At 38.0% G+C, this 20048-nt stretch overlaps 1 protein-coding gene across 1 annotated transcript in view; it reads right to left on the reverse strand.

Annotated features, from left to right (window-relative positions):
- Positions 1–20048, reverse strand: part of CPED1 (cadherin like and PC-esterase domain containing 1) — a 341161-nt gene that overhangs the window by 240389 nt on the left and 80724 nt on the right. Inside the window, exon 5 of the mRNA XM_027772159.1 lies at positions 8773–8848. Within this exon, the coding sequence (XP_027627960.1) occupies positions 8773–8848 (76 nt within the window). The remainder of the gene's footprint in view (positions 1–8772; positions 8849–20048) is intronic.

Here is a 20048-nt window from a genome sequence, read left to right on the forward strand (position 1 = left end):
AACAAAGCATTAAGAACTGTGATTTAGCCTATTGGCCTTCAAATGCATGGAAAATCCTCCTAGATTCTTTTGCACTATGATTTTTAAAGGTCATTCTGAAGGTTTTTTGTGGGGGCGAGGTAAGTGTTTTCACAAGTATTTTAGAGAGTAATTAGAAAAGGCTGTTTCAGGGGCTCCTCACCATTTTTCTTGGTGGTGGCAATAGTTGAGAATTGCAAGAGTAGTGTGATTCCCCTCCCCCCATTTTAGCAAATATGAAAGACATCCTGGGAGAGAGACTAGCACATTTGTGTGACATACTCCCAGATTTGTTTCGTAGGAGCAGAGAAGTCAAATTGTAGGATGGCGATTTAAGGGCAAGTGTGGAATAAAAATACAAACTTTGAGATGCTTATAGAGAAGTACTCTGGGTGGCAGACTAAGTGGTCCAGGATTAGTACGCTAGATACTGTGATAAAAAATGTCTGACAGATTTGGAGAAAGTGGCAGAATTAAGATTACCCAGGGCCAACTGAACTTCCAGACTTGGTGGCATTAAAGAAGTGAAGAAGCCAGAAAGGTTGGGATCATAAAGTGATGGAAAAGTTTGGACTTTCAAAAGCAAAGGAGCTCGGGAACCAGCAGTTAGCATAATGGCTATATTACTGGACTCCCACATAGTCGACCGCGGTTCACGTCCCGGACCCGGTGGCTTAAAACTCACGCCAAGCATGTGTGTGTGCCCAAGATCTCGAGAGGAGAATGGAGGAGAAGGGATTGTGGCGTGACCATCCTCCCTGGGGGGTGATTTCTCGCTTTCTGTCTCTATGTCTCTCTCTGTCTGTCTGGCGAGCGCACATGCCCTATAGCGAAAACCTCTCAAAAAAAACCAAAACAAAACAAACAAACAAACAAACAAAAACAAAACAAAGGAACTCTGAATGATGCAACTGATTGAATAAGGCAAGTGGGAGGCTGAAGGCAAAGAGAATGAAGGGCATGGATTTGATAAGATCAAAGAGCCGTGAAGTTAGGATGATGAAAAAATCAGATGTACGGGTATCAGAACTGACAAGAATGATGGCAGATTGTAAGTGGAGAGGAAGAAGTTAATGCAGGTGATAATTGCATTCTTTTATACGTGAAATGGTCTAAAATGTGTAAGAAGGAGTAACAAAGAGATGCTGACAGTCCTCCCAACTCCAGATATTAAGAGTTTAGTAGAAATTCCAGCTTCCTTATCTTCTGGGATTAGCTTAATTTCTGCGAGGAAAATTGATGTTGGAATTACCAAGCTCTTAGGGAAATGCAAAGATGTGTTGAGGAGAAGGAGCATGATGTAAGGATAGGATAGGGGCCAGTGGATGAGGGGCTGATGTGGTGGTTAAGGCAATGGACTCCCATGGACTCCCACACGGCCAACCACAGTTTGAGTCCTGGACACAGAGGGTTGAAACTCACACCAGGCGTGTGTGCGTGTATGCCCCAAATCCTAGGAGAATGGAGAAGAAGGGGTTGTGGTGTGGCCATTCCCCCTGGGGGGTAGTTTCTTGTTTTCTTTCTCTCTGTTTCTCCGGCAAGCACACACCCCTATAGCAAAAATCTCTAAAAAAAAAAGTGAGCATAAGACATAGGAGAAGGACTAGGCCACTGGGTAGACTATATCCTAGTGGTAACTAAATTTTATAGGAATAAGAAATATAGGGAAACTGACTTTAGGTTTCTAGCATTACGCCATTGCCATGAAGGATACCTGGGTGAGGCCACCTGGCACTGCTTTGCACTTTCCTACATTTTTAATTTTCCTTCTTTTCTTGGAGAACAGATGAGTTTTGTTAAACAGTCTATACATTTGATGACAGACCAAATGCTGAACGGGGCCAGATATCTGACCTCTCAAGCTTCTGAGTTGGTTATGTCACATGCCATGTTCCTGTAAGCATTTCGTTGTGTGACTCCTGTTCTCAACAAATACCATCTCTGGATCAAGTCAGGTCACCAGAGAGCTGTTATCTAGGCCCTGTTATTTCAGTCTCTGGACTTCTATGAGCAGATCTAATGAGCTATTTCTATTTCTTTAGGAAATAGTGGGACCAAAGATCTCTCTGGCTATAGACTGAACAGTGGACTGGATTATTCAGAAGCAAGAAAGGAAGTGGGAAGAATATGAGAGAACATTGACTTGGACAAGGCTGGTCATGGTAGAGATGGAGAAATATGGATGAATTTAGCAAGCTTTGGGGACAGGTGCTTGCTGATGAACTGAATGGGAATTCGAATGCACTTCCAGAAATGCTACCAATTGGAAATTCATTGGGTTTGCAAGCCTCTTTTATAAAAATGCAAATATATATAAGAGGCTTATGACTGGGGTGAAGGTGTAATTTAGTCTGAATTAGTTCCATCAGCTTACTTTCTGCTATCACCTCACTGAAGTCGGTCATACTAAAGAGATGAGAATTTGACTGGAGGAAAGAATGTTCTGCATAAAGAATATAAGCGTTTATGAAATAGTAGGTGAAAGTCCTTGGAAATGATAGAAGCACCAAGGAGCCCACAGAAAGCAAAGGGTGTCAGTATCTGAGAGCACAGGGAATAAGCAAACTTCGGCATTTCTGAAAGTTTGCCTGGGATGTTAGACCTGGAATATGACAAATATCCACATGTGCCTCCTGAGAAAAATAACTATTAGGGGTCAATATTTTAAAAATAATTAAAATAATTTCTATTACATTACATTAAAGATAAAGTTTATACTGGTAGTAAATGTCATCTATAATTTTGTTGTTGTCGTTGTTTTGTTGTTGTTACAGGGCATAAGCACTCACTAGAGAGAGACAGAGATATAAAGAGAGAGAGGGAAGGTGAGGAATCACCTTCATTCCGTGATACCCCCTCCCTTATTCTTCTCCCGGGATTTTGGGCGTGTACATACATGTGCCTGGTGTGATTTTTAAGTCACCTGGCCTGGGACTCAAACTGTGAAGTTGGCCATGTGGAATCCAGCAGCCTTAACCTCTGCATCACCTGATGGCCTATCATCTCTAATTTTTTAAGACAGTCTTGTGAAGGTACAACAAAAGGACCTTTCTTTTTCTTTTCTTGTCTTGTCTTTTCTTTTTTTTTTTTCTTTGCTCCTTTCTTTCTTCTTTTCTTCCTTCTTTCTTCTTTTTTTTTTCTTTGCCACAGGGTGTGTGCACTCACCAGGGATGGGGAGAGAAAGCACCTGCCAACGAGGGGCGGTCATGCCACAGGCTTTTTTCTCCATTCCTCCTTCACAGCAGGATTTTAGGCACACACACAAATACACCTGGCATGTTTCTCAATCTGCTGGGGCTGGGATTCAAACCACAGTCAGTCAAGTGAGATCCAGCTCCCTTAACCTCTGTGCTATAGGGCCAGCCAAACAATTAAATTCTGTTATTGTTCTTTTTTCTTATGTATTCTTATGTTACTTTAAAATGAGGCTATAGATCCTAAAATATCCAAAAGACTATGTCAGAAGACAAATTTTTGGTATATTTCCAACTGCACATGAAAGCCAGTGCTCTGAGCTAAGATAAAACTACTGGAAGGAAAGATTTACAGCCCAAATTCGGCATAGTCCTTTACCAGGGCTTCTTGGATGGGTTACAGCCCAAATTTGGCATAGTCCTTTACCAGGGCTTCTTGGATGGTGATGCTGCACTAAAAAAGAACCAAAACAATTCACAACCCAAGGAAAACATTTCTCTTGTGTTTTGTTTTGTACTTCTGTTTCAAATATGGGAAAGAAATAATTTTTATTAAAAAAAAATTCGACTTAATACTGGGTTGTCAGAAAAGGCATGACATATTTTTGTGTAGAAATAATAGAAAAAATATGTCATGACTTCTCTGAAAAATCAATAAAAAGTAACAAAAACATTAACAAGAAGGCTGGGTCAACTCAGTGTTATGAAACATTTTTTTTTTTCCTCCAAAAGGCAAAGCATTAAATGGGAAGATAAAAATAAATCTTTGCGCTGGTCAGTAAACATTCCATGGATGTGAGCCCTTCGATGTGAGTCACAAGTCGAATGTCAGGTACACTCTGTTTGGCTTATGGAATGGAACAGGCTGTGTTAGCCTCACATGCTGTTTCCAGTCATTCCTCTGCGTCTAGCTGAATTCTGTCCTTGCTCACTTGTGTGGGTCTTAGCCGCATTTACCAGTGTGATCATTCCTCCCTTCTCAGCATCCCTGTCTCTCCCTGCTTCTGAAGATAAAGCCCGAGACCACAAATCTGTACAGGGAAAAGGCACAGTAGAATAACAGAATCCCAGTATTACTGATCATTACTAAACCTAATATTTTTATAGGAAAGAAAACTGCAGCACAACTAGGTTTTAAATCTTGCTCAGAATTTCACACTGGTGAAGCCTCAGGGCTAGAATGTGTCAGGTATTCTCTGGTATTAGAGACACTTCTCCACGCATCTTTCACCTTTCTTCACATGTTTGCCAACCGAGGCACCGATAACCATTAATTGGAATGATCTTTTTAGAAATATTTTTTGTAGTGGATAGCCTTGAAAGATGAGGATGATGTCTTATTACAAAGCAAAGAGAAGATGTGGGTGTTTTTGTTTGTTTTGTTTCATTTTCTAGGTTAACAAAAATAATCTCTCCCTCTGGGGCAAAGTGCAGGCCTGCTCACTGCCCATTATAAAAGTCAAACTCCTTAAGTTTGGGGTTCCTCTCTTGAAATTTGTCAACTATCTAGGGCTAAGTGTACCAGGGTTCTATGACCTGCTACAAATGCTGATAATTTTCTACTACTACTGCTATGAATAAAGATATCATTTGTCTCTGACCCAGGTATCTCATATCTTCCGCCTGTACCCATCAAACTGTAGTAGGTTCTGTGAGCTAAAAAGTAGGGTAAAATCTCTGACCTTTCCCAGTTTTTTTAACAGAAACATAAAATCTTTCTGCTAATTAGTCATGTAAAGAGAAAAAGTATTAAAAATTGTGAGGCCTGTGGCTTGATCGTCCAAATCTAGATAATCCCGTTAGAATATTTTGAGCAAGTGTTAGATATAATATATACTGAGCTTTATTCTTTAAATCAAATTATACACCCTCACACAAAAATCCAGATAGTGAATCTAGATTTTTAAAATCAAACCTATAAAATGAGTCTTAATATCTCCACTTTATAGATAAAAAAAATTTTTTAACCCTTCAAGTCCCTGACACTTCATTCACACAGCTAATGGGGACAGGGTTGAAATCTCCAGTTTCAAAATTCGTGTATTTTCAATGATCAAATAAACTCAGCTTGAAATGGCACAGGCCATTCTGGCTTTGAATAAAATATCTAGATTATATAGTATTATGTTCAGTTTTACTATTTTGCCTGTTTAATAATATCATAGTTTTAAAGCACTGACATGCTGCTACCTAATCTGCATTCACTATTACATATTCAGCATTCATAACAAACAAAATATATCTAGTTTTGTGAATATCAAGTTTATATTATATACTATATATCCATACTAATCACCTACAACTAAAGCTACTGTTTATAACGTTTGGGTCAGAAAGTAATGCTGCAGGCAAATTCCTTTAAAACTACACATCTAAGAAAATTACATTCAGCTAGAGAAAGAAAACATGATAGGGGAAATAATTCCATTTAAAAGTCTGTATATTCTGTGAAACTATCATGTTAGTCACAGAGATAAAAAGAAAATTAACACCCTAGCCAGAGTGGGGGAAGGACTAATCTATGTCTAGAACTTACAGATGTTTTTGAGAATAGAAATTGTTTAAAGTGAAAGAAGACAAATACTTTTTAATTCAATGGAAGCAATATAAACTTATATAGGAATTGTTGGAACCAACAGATGGCATAAGGGTTACATCACTGGACTCCCATGTAGTCGACAGAGGTTCGAATCCTGGACCTGGCGGCTTAAAACTCACACCAGCCTCATGTGTGTGTGTGCCCAAAATCCCGAGAGGAGAATGGAGGAGAAGGGATTATGGAGTGATCATTCCCACTGCAGGGAGTGATTTCTCACTTTCAGTCTGTCTGGTGAGCACATGTACCCTACAGCAAAAATCTGTCTTAATAAATAAATAAATAAATAAGAATAGCGTTTGTTTGGCAAGTTTGATAGAATGAATAAGTCATTTCTGACCACAAATAGATTTTACTCCTGGGATTCCATTCTACTAACTATAATGCTAAAGTAACTTAATGTTTCTAAATGAACAATTCTGGAATATAAGTAGCAATGAAAACCCCCCATTTAAATATATAGACTCTGTTCAAAATGCAAGCAGACTTTGAGGCCAGCAGGTGGCATGGTGGTTTAAGTTCTTGACTCCTACATGGCAGATTGTGGTTCAAGTCCCAAACCCGGCAGCTTAAAAATAATGCCAGACTTGTGTGCTATGTGCCCAAAATCCCAGGAGAATGGAAAAGAGATTTCAGTATTTCTGTGTGGCCATCCCCCTTGGGGGGTGATTTCTCACTTTCCCTCTTTCTTTGTCTTTCTCCAGCAAGTATACATGCCCTTACATATAAATATATACATACACACACACACACACACACACACACACACACGCTTTTCAGATTGGCTTAACTGTTAATTCTTAACTTAAGAATTTCTGGATTTGCATTAATATTGCTATTGGAAATACTAATTTTACTTGCTTCTCACAAAAAATTACTTTTTTTATAAAATAGAAAAAGCTAACTAGAGTTTACAACAAACAAACAAAACAAAACACCAGATTATGGAATTGGCTACAGTTGTCATAATAAGTATAGAACAAAATATACACAGACATTTAAATTAGACATGTATCTTTTTTATTAAGAATTTTTTCCTGGGCCAACCAGTGGCATAGTGATTAAGGTGGCTGGATCCCATAAGGCCAACTGCACAATTCAAGTCCCAGACCCAGCGACTTGAAAAATGCACTGAGTATGCATGCATACCCAAAATCCCCAAAAAAGGGGTGAAATAGAGAAGGGACCATGGTATTAGCATTCCCCATGGAAGGTGCTTTTTCTCTGTCTCTGGTGACCTCATGCACCCTTGGGTGAATTAAAAAAAGAAAAAAAAAATATATATATATATACATCCTCCCTCCCCCCATTTTAAAATGTGTGTGTGAGAGAAGCACCTTCAACAGGGTCTGGTCATGCTATGTCCCCCTTCCCAGGCCATTCAAATTATTAGAAACTTGGGCATGCCTTATGTGCCAGGCATGCTTTCAACTGACCTAGGAATCCAAACTCACAGTCAACCCTGTGATTTCCAGAGATGCAATTCATTTTGCGGCTGACCAGATGAGGCCCATGTATCTCAAATTAACAGCTGAACTGCTGATTCATTTTTAAAATTTAAACTCTTGGTAAATGACATTGGAAGACTGTAGTCTCTACAGTGTGACATGCCAATGTGGTTGGTCTTTGGTAGGAAAGTACATATCCTGTTGAGCTATGAAATATCATCAGTTTTCTTATTTCACTGTGACACAAATGACTAAAAAAACAATTAAAAATATGCAGATCTAAATTTTAATTATGTAGTGAAACACCTTCGAGAGGAATGAACTATTAAAAACCAAATGAGTTTTAAACAAGAAATCTGAGAAACCCTTTCACTGATGGGTTTTAATGTAGACTATAATTTTATCTGTAAGGGCTTATTTCTTCTATGAAAGCTTATATACCTTCTGATTTTTTTTCTACTTTGGGAACTAAAGGGAAAACTGAACATGGTAATTTTGTCTCAAGTTCTTAATATAGTTGACACACAGAATTTATTTATTCAGTGTTTTAAACACATAAACAAATTAAGAGGATCCTAGAAAGGAGAAATACAATTTTTAGAATCCTAATAAGTTAACCATGCATATTATGTGTGTATGTTACATATATTACATATATTACAAATGTATAATGTATAATATTATATATATGTATATATATATATATACATATATATATATGTATGTATATATATGTATATATATAACCTTAAAATTTGTCATAGGGTGGGTGCCGCCATGCCCAAGTTTTGTATAACAATTAACTACTGGGTTGTCATAAAGGTCATGATGCATTTTTGCATAGAAAAAGATTAGAAAATACATCATGACTTTTCCAATGACCCATACTATGATAATTGCTATTTTTTAAAGAATGATTTATTTACTTAATTATGTTAGTTATTATTGTTTTTTAATTTGACCAGACAGAGACAGAGAGAAAGGGAAAGTGAGAAAGCAAGCCATTAGGTACAGAAATTGAGCCACGGTTGGCCATGTGGGAATCTAGCGTCTTTAACCACCACGCCATCTGCTGGCCCCAATCATTGCTTTTAAAATAAAGCAGGAATACACATTATCATCTGAAGATGTTATTTGACTGGACTAATATACAGTGCATTCATGCTGGGAAAACTCATTTTGTATGCTATAATGACATAGTGTGACTAAAAATAAAATAATAATAAATAAATAAATAAACAAAACAGCAATTGTTTTCAAGATAAATAGAAAACAGAAACTTTATCTAGCAAACCAGAAGGCAAAACTAAAACAATGCATATCAGTGTTACTCTTGTACTCCTTATCATTCAAGTCTTCCCAGCGGCAAAACCTCGTGGACTATGGTAGATTTGTGTGAGTGGAACTAATAGACTAAGAATCTGAGATGCTGATCTGAGAACTTGTCAGCTGTGTCTGCTTAAGGAAGCTTATGTTTCTCACATGTTTATGCATAAGGAAGCAAACTAAAGTTTACCTGGAAATCTTCTAATTATTTGACATAATCCTTCTCTTCTGCAAAGCTGATGCTGTATTTCTGGTAATACATTTACCTGAAAAGAATGAAAAAGGTTCTAGTGAGCTAGGCATTCATAAAAGATAAAACAGTGCTGGCCCATAGCCTACTGGTTAAGAGAGCTGAATCCCGTATGGCTGACTACAGTTCAAATCCTGGCCCCAGAGCTTTGAAAAACACCAGGCACATGTGTGTGCATGCCCAAATCCCAAAAGGATGAAGCAACGGAGATGTACGAGAAGGATTGCAGCACCACCACGCCCCAGGAGTTGCTATCTCCCTTCTCTTTCTCTCTGATTTCCTCTGGCAAGCACAAGCATCCTCTGACAATTAAAATGAAAAAAAAAAAAATAGAGCAAGAGAGACATGAGAAGCCCAGAGAATAGAGATAAACAGCACTGTCTACACCATCCACTCCCTCCCTCAAATTTCTGCAAGTCAACATTGAAACTCAGAATAATAAAGAGACTTATTTTGATAACATAAAATAAAATCTTATCCTTAGAAATCCTCAAAATATTTGGGAATACTTTTTAAAATCATTATATTTCAAAGTCATGATTTTGCTACATATGAAAAGAAATACTTATGGCAAATGTATACCTCAAAGTCAACTAAACTCTAAAGTTCAGTGATTTTTCAACACATAGCTATTTAGTGATTCAATGTTAGCCTTGTTCCAAAACTTTATGTATAGTCTTCAGTTTTTATTGAAGTGCATTGTTGGTTCCAAATACAAAACCCGGTCATACACAATTTTATATTTTTTGAGGGAGAGATTTTTTGCTATGGGGCATGTGTGCTCAAATGAGAGACAGAGGGAGATAGAGACTTAAAGCGAAAAACCACCCTCCAAGGGAAATGACCACACCACAATCCCTTTTTCTCCACTTTCCTCTCTGGATCTTGGGCAAGTATGCACACATGCCCAGCATGAGTTTTAAGCCGCCTGATCTGGGACTCATTCTGTAGTCAACAATGTGGGAATCCAATGATGTAACCATTACACCATTACTACTCCCCAAAACTGTATTTTGACAAAAAAGAAATTGTTCTTAGAAAGCTTTATAAATATTGTCATGAATTCAAACATTCATTTTAGTTTAAAAAGAAGGGAAAAAATATAAGCAAGTTTAGTTTTCTTCCACTCCTCTTGTAAATGTACAGACTGATGAACTAGATCTCATAAGCTAAATATCTTTTTTCTTTTTTGTATTTTGTTTGTTTGTTTGTTTGTTTCTTGCCATAGGATGTGTGCACACACTGGAGAAGACAGATACAGAGAGAGAGAAAGTGAGAAATCACCCCCCAAGGAAGATGGCCACTCAGAAATCCTTTTTCTTCCAGACTCCTCTAGGGATCTTGGGCATGCATGCACACATACCCAATGTTATTTTCAAGCCATGAGGTCCAGGACTTGAACCATAGTCTGCCTTGAGGGAATCCAGCTGCCTTAACCACCACACCATCTGCTGGCTAATTTCAAAACCAATGTCGAATATGATAAAGCCTTGTTAAAACCAACAGAAAAAGATCAGTATGAATTAGCTTGGAAATCAGATTATTTTTGCAACATTATTGATTACTTTCAAATTAATTCACTCAAGTCAACCAAAGTAATGTCATTTTCTCTACTGTGTCTGTTGGCATGACAGATGAAAAGACTATAGCAGCAGCTGGAGGAAGGAGAAGCAATAGCACATAGGGGTTGCCATTCCACTTCTGGCACTTTACAAAGTCAGCACCTTGAACACACCAGTTTGCTTCTTTTATTCAATTTCTTCATTTGTAAAATAAAGCATTTAGAGCATTTTGATCACTAAATCCTACTTCAAGTCTAAGATTTGATTAATTCAATAAATTGCTGCTGTTAAAAAAGTATTCATTTACAGTTCTTTGAAGCGGTTCATATTAAATCTCAAACTCTTACAATTAGATCACTGTTTCATATATTTGGCCCAGTTTTCCCCATTAATAGCTAGAAGAAGGTCAAATTTTAGTCTGGGTCCTATATGAATGAAGCCCAGGCTTCAGCAGAATCTATTCTTGTGATCCAGTCTAGTAACAACCCTTAATACCCATTGTGGAAACCTACAAAGATACCGAAATCTAAATCACTACATTTTCTTGCACTGGGAATCCAGAAAGCACTGTAATTATAGTATACTTCTGATCTTAGCATGTCTACTTTTATCAAATTCGAAAGTGACAAAGTTCAGGTATTAAATGTAGAAAAGGTGTCTAAAGTGTCCCTCTAAATTCAAATGTTGAAACTTAATCACCAATGTGATAGTACTAAGAGGTGGGAGCGTTAGGAGAGCCTTTAAGGATGGAATTAATGGGGACTGGCAGATGGCATAATGGCTATGCTGCTGTATTCCCAACTGGGTGACTGTGGTTCAAGTCCCAGACCTGGCAGCTTGAAACTCATGCTGAGTGTATGTACATGCATGCCCACAATCCTGAGAAGGGTGTGGAGGAGAAAGGACTGTGGCACGGCCATTCCCCGCCAGGGGGTGATTTCTCACTTTCTGTCTCTCTGTCTCTCTAGCCTATGTGCCCTATAGCAAAAATCTCTCTTAAAAAAAAAAAAAAAAAAGAATGAGATCAAGGAATTCCCTTATAAAAGAGGACTCAGAGAGCTGCCTGGCCTTTTTGCCTTTCCACCTTCCATCTCATGAGGACGAGTCAACAAGGTGCCATCTTGAGATCACAGTGAGCCTTCGCCTGACTCCAAAAATGTCAGCACCTTAATCTTGGACTTTATAGCCTCCAGAACTGTGAAATGTAGATTTCTATTGTTTATAAATTACCCAGTGTTAGCTACTTTTAAAATAATAACTTGAACAGACTAAAATGAAGAACTTTTAGAAAGCCTAAACTCTTCAATCCAGAATTCCTAAAAAAGCTGTAGGAAAGGGACAGAGCACGACAAAAGTATGGAGAAATCATAATAGAATTATTTTTTTCAATTTAACACGCAAGGAACCTTTTAAAATTAGATTGTGAGAGCCTCAAAAGTCAGTATAATTGAATAATTTTTCCCACATAAGGCAAAATCACTCAGGTGCTAGTGACTTAATAGAATTTTTTAACAACAGAAGCATTCAGAAAGCATTCAGCATTAGCTGAAGAACTTCAAAGGCCATACACTAACTCAGGTCCATTTCTAACCTTCTCTTAAAGGACCCAGAGCCAGCAGTCTACCATTGTGAATGCCTGGAGCATCCACGGTCCTGCTAGCCCATCCTATGTGAAGCAAAAGCAGTAGAAGGGTCCTGGTAAAATGGACAATCGTCACTGAATCAATGGTCCAGAAGAAGAGTACAGCTTACACACATTTCAGGCAGAGGATAGGTTGTTGTGTCCTATCAAAGAAATGGATTTTCATGAAAGACATTAGGTCAAAATGATAATCTGACTCAGGATCAATAAAAAACTTGCTTCAAAGTTCAGAGTGAAGACAAAGAAAGCAACTGCCCTATGCTTCTACCTTCTAGTTATCCCACTCTCCCTCCCAGTACCCTCTTCCTGACTTATTCCTCCAGAGTGTGCCCTTAGAATTCCAGAGTTATGGGTGACATAACCATGGTGATATGATACCGGAAGTATTGACTCTATTTTACTCTGTAATGGAGCACCAAATTAAGTAGTTAAACTGAGGAATTCAACAAAGAGAATTAAAAATATTCAAGGGTCATGGGGCATACAGCTGGAGTAAATCAACAATATTACACAGATTTTAACTTTTTAATTATTAAACATAATGTTCTCCTACACCCTAGTGCTTTTTATTTTCATCATGAAATATATAAGACTTGCATCGTTATCAAGTGGTACATTATCAAAGGAGCTTTAATTTGGATTAGCTGACTTTTTTGTGTATGATGAGTTTCTCCAGCTTAACACTGTAGTAATTATTTTTTAATAGACTTTGTTGTTTAGAGTAGTTGTAAATTCACAACAAGGTCAAAGGTACACAGATTTTTCATATGGTCCCTGCTCTCACACCTGCCAAGACTCTCCCATTATCAACACCCCCCCCCAATAAAATATCTATTACACTTGGTGAATCTACATGACATATCAGGGTCATCCAAATAATCCCTTTTAATATGTATATACCAATTTCTTATTCGACTTGAATGCTTTATGTACACATATGTATATGAGTGTGTATTTATATATATAGACAACTTTTTTAATTTGGCACAAAAACTTTTATATCTTTGAGAAGATTAGAATGTACACATATAATGATAATGATGTTCAAAATCTGAGGTATGTCTAAGCTATCAAATTGGGAGAAAGGGAATGTGCATTTAAAAAGATCTCAATCCTGGGACCAGCAGTTTGCATAATGGCTGTCGCTTGACTCCCATGTAGTTGAACGTGGTTTGAGTCTCGGACCCGGTGACTTAAACTCATGCTGGGCACGTGTGCATGTGTGCCCAAGATCCCAAGAAGAGAATGGAGGAGAAGGGATTGCGGGATGGCCATCCTCCCTGGGGGGTGATTTCTCGCTTTCTGTCTCTCTGTCTGTCTCTTGTCTTTCTGGCAAGTGCACATGCCCTATAGCAAAACAAAACAAAACAAAACAAAACAAAATTCTCCAAATAAATAAATAAAAAGATTTCAATCCTAACATACCTTCTTCAATCTTAATCTGTGATAATCTACATCTAATCTGTTGTTGCTGCATATTGTCAGAAGTAAAAGTAAATAAAACAAAACAAAAACACCTTCTCCTTTTTATTTATTTATTTTTTTAGTGGCCAGAGGGCACATGCACTTGCCAGGGACAGAGAGAGAGAGAAATACCTCAAGGAGGCGTTTCTTTTTCTTCTAGTTCTTCATCTCATCAAGATTTTAGGCATGCACACCCAGGCGTCCATGTTTTTCATGCAATCAGGACTGGGATTTGAACCCTGGTTAATCATATGGGACTCAGCTCCCTATGTATATCATTTAACTGCTGTATATGGGGCTGGCTCCAAATGAATTCTTCTTCAGAGACATACTCCAATTAATAAGGACAAACATATAGTACTACTAGTTATAAATATTTTAAGAGTGTCATACATTTTTTCAAAAAACTTAAACTTCTGTGATAGCATTAACTCCTTAAGGAGAGTAGACATTTAAATTTGAACTCTTTATAAAATATAAGCACTTGAAGAAAACAAAATTTTGTGTTCACTCTCGTGAGCATTGAGAGTGACACGTATTACACTTCTTAAGGAAGTACTCCCTAATATTTGTAGAGACATTAATGCCTTTTGTTTTATCAAATATCAGACTTTCTCCCAAAGCCATTCAGGATCATCCACAAGGAAAAGAATGAATGACAAGGAATGAGGAGGCCAAGCTACACAAGGAAAAGAGTGTCCCCCACTCCAGCTGCCCCCGTGCCTCTCATGCACAATGATCAGTCCATCAGATTCACCTGAAAATATCCTGGCATGCTTTCAGCTAAGAGCCATTATAGCAGTTCTCGGGGCTCCAAGTACTAGAAACAGCATCCTGGTTTTAGGGACTGCTAATCCTAGAAACATTTAGAGCTAGAAATGAATCCCTCTGCTTGTGAAACACTAGCCCCTATCTATCTGAGGTGAGATACAGCCCCAGTGACTCAATTTAGTTCTCAATTTAACTTCACTTTTAGCATCACATGGGCCACTATGTATTCTTTTAACTGCCAGGAGGCACATGCATTCGCTAGAGAGGGAGAAAGAGCACGCCAAAACACTCATACAGTGGGGAATGGTCACACTGCATGCTTTCTCCTCTGCTTCTCTATTCTGTCAGAATTTGGGGCACACATGCCTTTGCTCCTGGGCTAGGATTTGAACTGAAGTCAGCAACGAGGGCTCCAGTTCAACTGTACTACAGGGCCAGTCCCAAGTATGGTTTCAATTTCATGTTACTATCCTCCTATTAGAAAGACTCCTGGCCATCTGTTTTCTGTAACAGAACATATGAGCATTTCCATTAAGCACAGAAACTACTATACAAAGCTCAGCTATGATCAGTAATCCTGATCAGTAATTCGAGCAGGTGCCTGTGTTCATTCTAAAGTCAATGATAATCCCACAATGTTCCCAATGGATTTGAACCAACTTCGATTTTGAATATTTATGTTGTTTACATAAGTCATAGTTCATAAGGCTTCAAATTACTCATGTTCCAAAGTGATAGTTATCTACATATATCATTTCAAATTTGTGTATTTTTTTTATTCCCCCAAAGGGGATGCGCCATTCCTGGAAGTACTGCAATAAAATTTGTATATTTTTTAAGACTATTTGTTAGGTTAGTCTAAGTACAGAGCCCAAATATGTATTTCAAAAAGTTCTAGGGACATGATTAAGAAATTTGAAATTTGGAGCCGGCTGCTGGCATGATGCTTCAGGTACTGGACTCCCTCATGGCTGACCCCAGTTTGAGTCCCAGACCTGGCAGTTTGCTTTCTTACTCTCTTTTTCTGTCTCTCTCTGTTGAACACATGTGCCCTCTAGCAAATTAAAATAACAATAATAATAAAATTAAATAAATAATTCTTAATAAAAAAGAAGACAGAAACTTGAAGGAAGACTTTGAGCCTGATCCTGGTTGCTTCATTTATTTGTTATGAGGCCTCAGACAAGTGTCTTATCATCTCTGTGCTTCAGTCTTCTCCTCTTTAGAGAATGGCCCTAAGTAAATATGTAAGTGCTCAGAAGGGTTCCTGGTCCATAGCAAAATGTGTTAGTGTTGCTATTAATATTTGTCATTTCTATCTTCAACATATATTCAGTGGTAGCTGTATCTTACCACCCTCAGCTAGTCCAAGTCAACTTCCTCTCCTGTCTACGTTATTGCAATGGCTACTTTGGACTTTGATCAGTATAGGTAGCTTATTTCAACACAGCACCTAGAAAGGTCCTAAAAATACAAATGGACTCTTTAGTCACCTCTCTGCTCCAAATCTTCCAGCAACTCCCCACCTTTCCAAGAGGAAAATCAGAGTCCTTATAAGGGTCTCCATGGCCCTCCTCACCAGCACCCCGATTCCAGAGACATCTTTGCCGTCAGTTCCTACTACCTCACTCTGTTTCAGTCAGAAAGTACTCCATGTTTTCCTCACACAAACGAGTATACCTCTTTTAATACACTCCCATTGCATTCTTGCTCTGTGACTGTGTAGCTTTACCCAGACAATGGCATTGAAACTCCCGGTCTTCCAGGCCTCGCTCAAATATCACTTTCATGGTGGAACCTTCCCCATTTATTTCCTCTAAACCTCGACTCTCCAGTATTTTCTCTTCTTGCTTTATTTTTCTCCTTAGAACTTTTACCATTTAATTTGTTATATTTTTATGTGGTGATCTTTTTCTCCTCCTATCTCTCCATAAACCTCCAAGCTGCATAAAAGCAGGATTTGTGTTTATATCATTAATGGTTGTGTTCTCCATACTTAAATCTGAGACTGGTGTGAATGGTTAATAAATAGTGAGAGAAAGAATAAGAGCATACATGAATCAATAAGTGTATGCATAAATGAGTAAATGAGTGAGTTGATAAAGTAACAATATAAAGTTACGGAGCTATTGTGCAAGGAAAGCCTTTCGGGTCTCCTGTGGTCTCTCCATTTTGATAAGTGGTACTGCCGCAAACTTAGTGTAAAAGTTACCCTACAGGTGAGATGCTTCTTGTGTGTGACTTCTCCTGTTTTTCAAATAAAGGGAACTCAGACACATCACATTTATAGAAAAGTTTGGCAGTTTCTGAAATATTATAAAAAATTATTTTGCTGAAGTTTAAAGTTTTAGAAGGTTTATAAAACTTCTGAAAGTTTAACTTATCTTTACTAAGCTCCCTTGCAACAACAGCAAAAAAATGTACATTCACACAGAAACTCATATGCAGATACTTATGACAGCGTTATTCATCAGTTCCATCAACTAGAACCAATTCAGATATTCTTCAGCCAGTGAATGAATAAAAAAATCTGCAGGACTTGGGACCAGTAGATGGTGTAATGGTTACATTGCTGAACTCCCATGTAGTCGACCACAGTTTGAGTCCTGGACCTGCTGCTTAAATTTATGCTAGGGGTGTGTGTGTGTATAAATGTGTGTGTGCATACCCAAAATCCAGAGAGGAGAATGGAGAAGAAGGGACTGTAGCGTGGCCATGCCCCCTGAGGGGTGATTTCCGGCTTTCTGTCTCTCTGTCTCTCCTTGTCTCTCTGGAAAGCACAAGCGCCCTATAGCAGAATCTCTCTTAAAAAAAAAAAAAGTCAACTGTGGCATACCCATAAAATATTAATAGAATATTATTCAGCAATAAAAAAGAATGAACTCCTGGCTCATACAACATGAATGGATCGTAAATGTGTTAGCTAAAGCCAAGGAAGTCAGACCCTAAAGGCTGCAAATTATATGATTCCACCTCTATGAGATTCTGGAAAAGATGAACCTGTAGGGATAGAAAATAATTCCATGGTAGCCAAAAGTAGGGGAATCACAGAAGGGCATAACTTCAAAGAAGCAGCACAGGCACATTTTGGGGATGATAAAACTATTCTGGATCACGACTGAGAAAAATGTATACGTGACCATGCATTTGACAATTTCTACAGAACTAAACCACAAAGAATGATTTTACTATAGGCAAAAAAAAAAAAAAAAAAAAAAACCCTCAGATTTGTGGTGAGGGTTGAGGGAGTGGGATCCCAAATAATATAAATTGTAGCAAATTATCCCAACTAAACAGTCACAGTGGAGGGAGAAAAGAAGTAAATGACTCTAATATACTTCAGAAAACAATATTTTGTGTGGCTAGTGTAAGACCAAAGACCATACCTAGATTTTACTTTTCTTGGCAAATTTGTTTCTCACAAGGGTAAGGGCTAACGATTCTGAAGCTGAAGTATGTGTAGACTAAGGTTGACAAAATAAGGAAACAAAGCCTAAATACGAGATTCAGTTTTCTCACTGTCTGAAAAAGTTATGAATAAGAATAAGAGGGTAAGCCAGCCCTTGGCAGAATGGTTACTGTGGCTAGATCCCACATGGCCGACTATGCGGTTCAAGGCTGACCTGGAGGTTTGAAAGATGCACCAGTGTATGTGTGTGCATACCCCAAATCCCCAGATAAGAATGAAGGAGAAGGGGGACCAGCAGTTAGCGTAATGGCTATGTCGCTTGGACTCCCATGTAGTTGACCGTGGTTCAAGTCCCGCACCTGGTGGCTTAAACTCACGCTGGGTGTGTGCATGCTCAAGATCCTGAGAGGAGAATGGAGGGGAAGGGATTTTGGTGTTGCCATCCCACCTGAGGGAGTATTTTTTGCTTTCTGTCTCCTCTCTCTGTCTCTATGGTGAGCGCACACACCCTCTAGCAAAAACCTCTTCCAAAAAAAAGAATGAAGGAGAAGGGATGGTGGCATAGCCATCCCCCTTTGACAATGATTTCTTACTTTCTCTCTGGTGAATGCACATGCCTATAGCAAAGCTAAAAAGGAAAAAGAAAGAGAGAAAGGCTACAGTCAGCCTTGTGGTGCTGATTTCAGTTAGAGATATAGTATGGATCATCCTTTCAATATACAAACATACACATAGATACAGACATAAATACAGACGCATGTGTACACTTGCACTAGGTGACATGCATACATTTCCCAACCCTGTCTACACAAATAGACTGATACCTGAGCAGCAATGACAACACCTAGTGCTTAGATCTTGGTTCTAAATATCTTTCTCCAATTATTAGGTCATTGGGAAAGTCATGACATATTTTGGTATATTTTTCTATGCAAAAATGGTATCATGACTTTTCTGACAACCCAATAAAAGAATGATGATTCCTGGAGAAGTGTGTGAGTACAGGCTGGGACAGGGAACATACAAGATGAGTTTGGAGCATCTAGTGGTACTTGAACGTAAGAAAGTGCACAAGAAAGGAAGGACATGTATATGAAAAGCACAGAGGTCAATATGAAAGAGTTTTCAGTGGCTAAAGTTGGAACAATTTGAGCAAAAAGAATAATGATGCCACTGAATGATGATTAATACTCATAGCATCAATAGATATCTATTAGTTCAGACTGAAATACATAAAGTATTGAACAAATACATAAATGTAGGAGAAAAGACTACTTTTCTTATAGAATTGCAATTAACTCTAAAGAATTACAGATAATAATGGTAGGAGGAATGAGAAAAACAGAAAATCACCATTAGGGAACCAGCAGATGGCATAATGGTTACATTGCTGGATGTTCACATAATCAACCATGGTTCAAGTTCCACATGCTGGGCATGTGTGCATGCGTGCCCAACATTCCGAAAGAAGAGTAGAGAAAAAGGGATTGCAATGTGGCCATCCCTCCTGCGGATTATTTATTGCTTTCTGTCTCTCGGTCTCTCTGGTGAGTGCACACTCCCTATAGCAAAAATAGCTCTAAAAAATAAAAGAAAGAAGAGAAAAGAAAAGAAAAGAAAAGAAAAGAAAAGAAAAGAAAAGAAAAGAAAAAAAACAGAAAAGAAAATCACCATCAGAACAGTAGTATACCAGAATAATAATTGTTGTGGGCAAGATCCAGGCAAGACCTCGAATATTAGAATTAGTAGACAAAAGTTCAAGGAGAAAGCAGGATAGTCACATAGCTTCAAAGTATGCCTCACAAGACATTCATTAATTACAAGAAGAAAAACAGTGATTCCACAGTGTCAAAAAGCAAACACCAGTTTGGCCAGTAAGAAAAGTTAACGTCAGTAATAATAAGATACATGAACATCCTGTAGTCACTGATATTTCATCTCAAGAAGGTCATATCACTTCAGGGGGACTCTTCCCAAAAATCTATGACTTCATGAGAAATCCATATTGAAATAAATTTAATAAAATCACTGACCGATACCCCAATGCCGTGGTCATGAAGGAAAAAGAGAAACTCTCAGAGATTGGAGACTGAAGAGACATAAAAACTAAATGTAATGGTGGGCACTAGATTAGATCTTGGAACAGAACATGGCCATCCATTTTTTTAAAAAATTATGAAACCCAAATAATGTTTACAATTTAGTTTAGTAATTGCATCAATGTTTATTTCTTCATTCAGGAAAATGTACCATGGTTATATAAGAAGTTAATTAGAATAAGCTCAGTGAAGAGTACATGGGAAATCTTTGTTTCAATTTTGCGACTTTTCTGTAAGTCTAAAGCTGTTTGAAAATAAATTGTTAAAAA

This window comes from Tupaia chinensis, unplaced genomic scaffold (assembly GCF_000334495.1).
Source record: "Tupaia chinensis unplaced genomic scaffold, TupChi_1.0 Scaffold000257_1, whole genome shotgun sequence".
NCBI lineage: Eukaryota > Metazoa > Chordata > Mammalia > Scandentia > Tupaiidae > Tupaia > Tupaia belangeri.